We start from the raw sequence: 7,143 nt of genomic DNA on the forward strand, positions 1-7,143 counted from the left end.
ATTCATTAATTCACTTATTTGTTTGTTCTCTAAGGCTCTATAACTTGTGTCCACTCTCTGTTCGCTCTGTTAGACACTCCTAACTTGTTAGTTCACCTTGTAGATGTAAAGTCAGACGGAAAGTCAGTGAACACAGAATGCTGTCGGCTGGGGCTTTTTGTTTGGTGAATTATTCTCAATCCAGCAGTGACTCTGAGGGCTTTAGAAACTCCAGCAGCACTGCTGTGTCTGATCCAGTCGAGCCCAAAACTTCAACCATTTCACCCCAGGTCACTGAATCATGAGGGACTTTGGTGGACGTTGATCTTTCGGGCAGATTGTGTTGGTTTAAGGTTTAATCATTGACCTGAACTCATTGTGTTTGCAGACAAATTGGTTATTTTATTTGTGTTCTGTAGCTAAATGGACTCCCCACACTGACACAGCAGCTTAGGGAATATCGGTCACATAGAGAGAGGACTGTAGATCAGTCAGACACAGAGAGAGTGAGAGTAAAGCCAGAGAAAGCGAGATGGACAGAACAGCTGCTGTACTGTTGCTCATTGTGGTGCTGCTGAAGAACAGTGTCCAGGAGACAGAGGTTTGTCCGAAGTCTCAGTGCTGCTCTGATGAACTAAAGCAGCTCAGAGATCTGGTTTTTCAGCATGGAGCCGCCCTCGCCGAGCTCAATGTAAAGCTGAGCTACAGCGAGAAACAGAACACAGGTAAATCCTCCACTGCTTGTCTTCCTTCTCACATTCTTCTTTTTTCTTCTCATTCTTCCTTTCAGCACGTTTCCACTGACATAAACTGGAACCAAAGAACAGTTCTTCAGCACAAACCGTGGCTGAATAATAGGAAATAAGATAGAAACATGCTCTGTTTGTGTGTGTTTCTGGGGATGTGTTTGGCACGACACCGTGCGCGTTGGCCAGAGACTTGGTTCAGCATTGGTTAGTTCACAAGCTCAGCAGGACAGCTCGGAACTCAGCAACATTTACCCACATATTATCTCACACAGAGAGGAAGACTGTTAATTTGGTCTTATTTTGCATGAGTGTGTGTCTTTGTGGTTGGGAGACTTTTTATGGTGTTTGTTTGTTTATAAAACTCCATATAGCTGCACACAGCCACATTAAACTTTATGTATTTTACTCTAACCAGTTAGCTACATTGAAAAAATAAATAACTGTAATTCTTAAAATCAACAAAATGTTCTTGGTCGTCTTTGTTCTTTTGTGGTAGATCATCTAGCATTTATTTTTAAATAAAATGAACAAGAGAAACACTGATGTCTATGTTATATATTATGAACAATTATTGTGCTCCTTTTTTCATTTCTGCATTCATTAGTCCTGCCCCCCATATTTTCTGTACAACACAATCGCATAATAAAATCCCTATGTAAACAAAGACATTAATATGAAGCACTAAAGCTTCTCCATGACTTCCAATTACAAGGATATGTATTTTGGGCTTTCCTGTTTTTGAAATGTCAGAAAAACCTTTGTGACAATGGCTGTGTGGCTAATGGCGGTCCGACAAAACTAGGCTTGCCTAGTTTTTTTGCTGTTGTCTTTCCTGCTGTTGTCTCCTTTCCTTCTCACTTTTTTCAGTTGTCCAAAATGTACTAATATCTTTTAGTAACCCGTCTGTCACTCATTAACATTTTGAAAAGACAATTTATGCTTTTAGGAAAAAAATTATATATATATATATATATATATATATATATATATATATATATATATATATATATATATATATATATTTTTTTTATATTATGTATTTTGAACTTCCACAATGCTTCACAGAATGCATGGAGTTGGTTGAGAGGTTTAATATAATATATATTGTCGCTGTCCAGAAAAAAAATGTATCAACATTTTTGTCAATTTTTAAGTTAGTTTACCATTTGAACATGGCATCTCCCATTCACATTTTGATAAAACATCAAGATTAATGGACCAATCAAAATGCTACAAAATTACTTTTTAAAAGAAATATCTTTTTACATTGACTTCCACTGAAAATTAAGAAGGGTTTTCCTTTCTCCTGTGAAGTTGCTACTTTGGGAGATACATATTTTTAATTGGACAATGACAATATGTATTTCAGATGTTGATTTTAGACTTTTTTTTCTGATCTAATATTTATCTACACATCAGCACTGGAGGACAAGCTAACAGGTGTTGAGGAGGAGATGGAGAATCGGAAGAAGGAGAAAACAGGTAAGCGATCCATGAAATAAACTCAGCAGGTATGTAGACTTTCTGAGATCCAGGAGGGTCTGGCTCTGTGCTAATGCATCAGAGCAGTGGTACCCCTTGTGACAATATTAATGATGAATAATGAAAATGCTTTGCTCTTATTTTTCCAAGCTCTAGAGGGTGTACTCTCAGCCGTGAAGAGTGAGCTGGACAAAATCAAGGAAGAGAGAAGAGGTAAACACCAGTGTAACAAAAGCAATCAGACACATTTCTTCAAAAGTCTCCTGTTGTAAACGTTCTGCTTGATCCTTCCTGGCTACCACATCTACAGCTAAAACATTTCTGCCAACAAAGCAGCAGGTTTAACCTCATGCCCACATAATGAACTCCAGGTCTCAATGAGAAAAATGCCTGGATATGGTCAGTGAAGTGCATGTATAGATATACACCACAGAGCCATGAGACACTCTTGGTGGACATGTAAAATCATTGAAATCATGGTTTATATAGTCATTCTCATTCTTCAACAGTTTCAACAATTCAGCATGTGCTTGCATGACCTCTGCACTGGAAATCTGGCAAACAAGCACTGACCATCTCTTTAGGAACCTGTCATGTTCCATAATAACATGGTTATACCCTTCATCTAGAGGACATGCCTTATTTGAAGAAACATGATTGATGAGCCCAACTGGTGGGTATCACAACTATAAACAACTGCAAACTAAATGGCTTTGGTTCAGGGCTAAAAAAAAAAGAGAGAGTTTGTTTAGTAGTTCACTCATTCCCTGTTCACTCTGTAGTGTTTGGTTCATAATGATCTGAACAAGTCTGAAATGGATGAGAGACTTTTTGGACCCCACGTTAAATATTACTGCTTCATAAAAAGATGCTGGTGCAGCTTTTTTTGCTGCACACATCTTAGTAATGCACCACCCATACTGTCTTATTAAATATATTAAGCCACATAGTGATAAACATCTGTTAACTACACGTGCAGTACATTGTGGACTCTTTCTAATGCGTTATGTAGAGTCACACAGACTGGAACACATGGCATACTTGTTTTTCTTTGGTTCTATGCCATCTTTGTGTTTGCAGTAGGTTTTAAGTTATGTATTATGTGTTTCATGTTGTTTTTGTGTGTTCCTGTGTTGATTTCCAGCCAGACCACAGGTGGTGTTCTCTGCTGGTTTACCTGCAGGACATAAAGGTCCATTCAACGTTGAAACCACTCTGGTCTACAGTAAAGTCCTGACAAACATTGGTAGTGCCTACAACCCATACACAGGTAACACTTGCCTTTACCTTTTAAGGCATTTCACAGATGATCCATGTAAACAAGTGCTTTGTCGTCTTGTTCAGAGAGAGCATTCTCACTAATTCAGATTGGATTAGAGACCACTGACCTAAGATCCCACAAGATACAGGGGTCAAGCTGAACCTCTGAAAGAAAGAAATGCACAAAAAGAAGAGAGAAGAGGGTAGGAAACCACACCTCCACTCTCTCCCCTTCCCTTTTGATTTCAGGACAGTACTGTAGAAGTGAATTACACTCTACAGCTCTAGGGGGAGCCCTGGGGCAGAAATACCAAACCTTAGTGTTGCTTTGAAAACAATATCAAAGAAGCATAAGCTTATTTATTTTTTCCACATTACTGAATTATTCCTCTGTTCCAGTCTGTCCAGATATACATGTGTTTGTACTGCTTTAACACGTTCCACTCTCACTGCAGGGGTCTTCACAGCTCCGGTCAGGGGGGTCTACTACATCAGATTCACCGCAGCAGCATATAACAGCAACAGCAACAACATGGGTGTGAATCTGTACAAAAACGAGCAGCACCTGATGCACCTGGGGGAGTATGACAGTGATGGCAAAGCAAGGCATGTGTCTGGGGCTCTCGCTCTGGAGCTGCAGGCGAGAGACGTGGTCTACATTCGTCTCCTCACTAACTACATGCTCTTTGACGATGCCCTCCTCCGAAACACTTTTAGTGGATTCCTCATCTTCCCCTTGTGACCGAGGCGAAGGGCTGTGTTGGATAATCTGCTCTGAAAGACAAGGCTTTTGCTGAAAGCTAGCAGTGATGAAAGTAGTAATGATGTTAGGATCAGCAGCATCACTCTGAACAATAGTCTGCACACAAGACTTGTTTAGAAATAAGACATGCCTTGGTTTGCCGAGATGTAACTTAAAATTACAGCTTCAAAATCATTGTGATGCTCCACTGAGTTGTAATAGGGAGAATAGAGCCTTTGTCTTTGCAACTTTGGCCTCAGTACTGCAGAAGCTGCACTATGTAAATTTTGGAGGAGATTAGGAAACCAATCTATCACTCCCTTCTCGACTTGATTTCAGGACTGTGCCCCATACTGGACACAGGTTAAAGTTAAAAAAAAATGAATAAAGAACATGATATTGTATCTGATATTGTATATTTACGAGTAGTTGTGTAACTGTAGAGAAAGTCATGATTATTAAAATTATGCCACTCTGGGATAACAAACTGACTTCCTGAATGTTTTTACTCAAGTTAACACCATGTACAGAATGTCAGATTAAGGACCGTGTTATCAATTATTTTCTAGCTTATTAACTAACAGCAATATTTATCAAGATTTCTACAAACCCAGATTCCAGCTGTTTATATTCTTCTGAAGCTCCATTTAATGACAAAAGCACAAAGAAAAATGATTTTCAATGTTGTCTCTAACAGTCAGATTTGTAAATATAAAACATTTAGAATTTGATGCCTGCAGCACGCTTTAAAAAAGGGTGGAGACAAAATAGGAGCAAAGACTTTATAGAATATTCCAGTTTCGTGGTTTTATAAGGCTCCATTACAAAGTGGAGAATATAAAAGGGATAAAAGGAGCTTCCACCAAAGGGTCAGAGACAGGGCATGATCACTACTTGGTCTGAACTTTGTGAGAGAATCAAACAGTTCAAAAAGGACATTTGTCAGTATGAGATCTCACAAAGAGCCTGACCTTCCAGCCTTCGCACAGCACTGCATGAAAGACCACTGTGATGAAAACAGCCACACAGGCTTGGGAGAACTTCAGGAATATTTCTGGACCAGAGCTAATCTCAGATGGTCTGATAACAGTGGAAACCTGCTACAGTCAAATGAGTCCATCTCAGGAGAAGTACTATATCACATTCTTGCTTTTTATAGCATTTTACAAACAATCCCAACTTCTCTGGAGACTTGGAGTGGTACATCCTGGTCAAGATTGTAGAAAAAGCTCTGGCCCAACAACTACATAAGAACCGTATATATGGAAAAATTCAAATCTGGATTCAGGCCACATCATAGCACTGAGACAGCTGTAGGTAAGATAACAAATGATCTTCTTTTTTCATCTGATCAATGCCACGTATCCCTGTTGGTGCTACCTGACCTCAGTACAGCTTTCAGTAGGATAGACCACAATATTCTCCTAGAAAGGTTAGAAAATACAGGTTGGAATCACAGGGACAGACCTATTGTGGTTCAAATCTTATTTAAACGGAATGTTATCAATTCGTAAAGGTAAATGATTTATCTTCAGATTATTCTAAAGTAAGATTTGGAATTCGGCAAGGCTCTGTTTTAGGACCATTATTATTTACATTATACATATTACTGTTAGGCGCAGTTATAAGAAACCATGACATTAACTTTCACTGCTATGCAGACAATACGCAGTTGTGCATATCAGCCAAGCCTGATGACAAACACAGATTAAATAAAATACAGGACTGTGTAAAAGCCATGAAAGACTGTGTAACTTCCTCCTTCTAGCAAAATAGTGGTCTGCTTCTGGGTCCAAAAGTGGCAAGAAACAAATGATCAGATTTCATTTTTAATCTTGCTGACTTTCAAGTTACACCTGGTTCAGCAGCAAAAAATCTTGGCATCATAAATGATCATTCAATCAACACATAAGCATTATCACTAGTATAGTAAACTTCAGCTAATTAAAAATACTGCAGCCAGGGTCCTCACTAAATCTTCAATCATCACTGCATTGGCTGCCCGTTAAATTCCGTATTGATTACAAAATCCTGTTATTGGTGTATAAAGCTCTACATGGACTCGCCCCTGAATACCTGCACTAACTTATTTCCTATTATGAACCACCACAATTACTCAGATCACAGAATACAGGCTTTTCAATAGTTCCCAGAATTCAGAAGACTTCAGCTGGGGGATCTGCCGGAGTCATTAGCCACACTCTGGAAACGTTCACATTCTCTGTTTTACATAAATCCAAACAGATCAAAACTAATTCCATTCCACTACCATTTTCCAAGTGGATGACTGCCCACCTGCCTGGCTGGAAGCTGATTGGATGACTGTCAAGCTCTCCTGCTTCCTGCTCCAGACCAGCTGCCCATGCTCTTGCTACCTCCACTTGCCTTGGACTAGCTGCCCACCCTACATTGAAATTTTCATGGACTCCAAACTATTACTATTACTGCTACTATTAATATTAATAATGATATTAATAATCATCATCATCATCATCATCGCTTACATAATCTATACTATGATTGTATCAGTACACATGAGCATAACAACACACCTATGTGATGTATATTCATTCATTCATTAATTCATTCATTTCCTGTAAGCGCTTATCCAGTTCAGGGTCGGGGTGGGTCCAGAGCCTACCTGGAATCATTGGGCGCAAGGCAGGAATACGCCCTGGAGGGGGAGCCAGTCCTTCACAGGGCAACATTTAATACTTTATTTGGATTTAACATATAAAATACAATATCATATAAAACCCAAATAATGGTTCAGAGTCATTGCACAGTTCATAATTAAATTCACAGTATGCATTTCTCATGGAGACAGATGACAGCGTCTTCTCCAGATAAACAGACTCCCTATAACTGCAGAAACAGAACAATACTTCACTATGTGCTTGGCCGCCTTCTTTCCCAGTCCTACAATCCGTA

The 7,143-nt window shown here is 39.2% G+C and overlaps 1 protein-coding gene across 1 annotated transcript; it reads left to right on the forward strand.

The window, feature by feature from the left end:
- Nucleotides 1-403: 403 nt before the first annotated feature.
- On the forward strand, nt 404-4,674 carry LOC136687736 (complement C1q-like protein 2). Its single transcript, XM_066662276.1, has 5 exons — nt 404-704; nt 2,148-2,210; nt 2,361-2,423; nt 3,355-3,480; nt 3,926-4,674. The coding sequence occupies exons 1-5, from the start codon at nt 512-514 to the stop codon at nt 4,210-4,212; spliced, it is 732 nt and encodes a 243-aa protein (XP_066518373.1). The 5' UTR covers nt 404-511; the 3' UTR covers nt 4,213-4,674.
- Nucleotides 4,675-7,143: the final 2,469 nt, after the last annotated feature.

This window comes from Hoplias malabaricus, chromosome 2 (genome assembly GCF_029633855.1).
Source record: "Hoplias malabaricus isolate fHopMal1 chromosome 2, fHopMal1.hap1, whole genome shotgun sequence".
NCBI classification, from domain to species: Eukaryota; Metazoa; Chordata; class Actinopteri; order Characiformes; family Erythrinidae; genus Hoplias; species Hoplias malabaricus.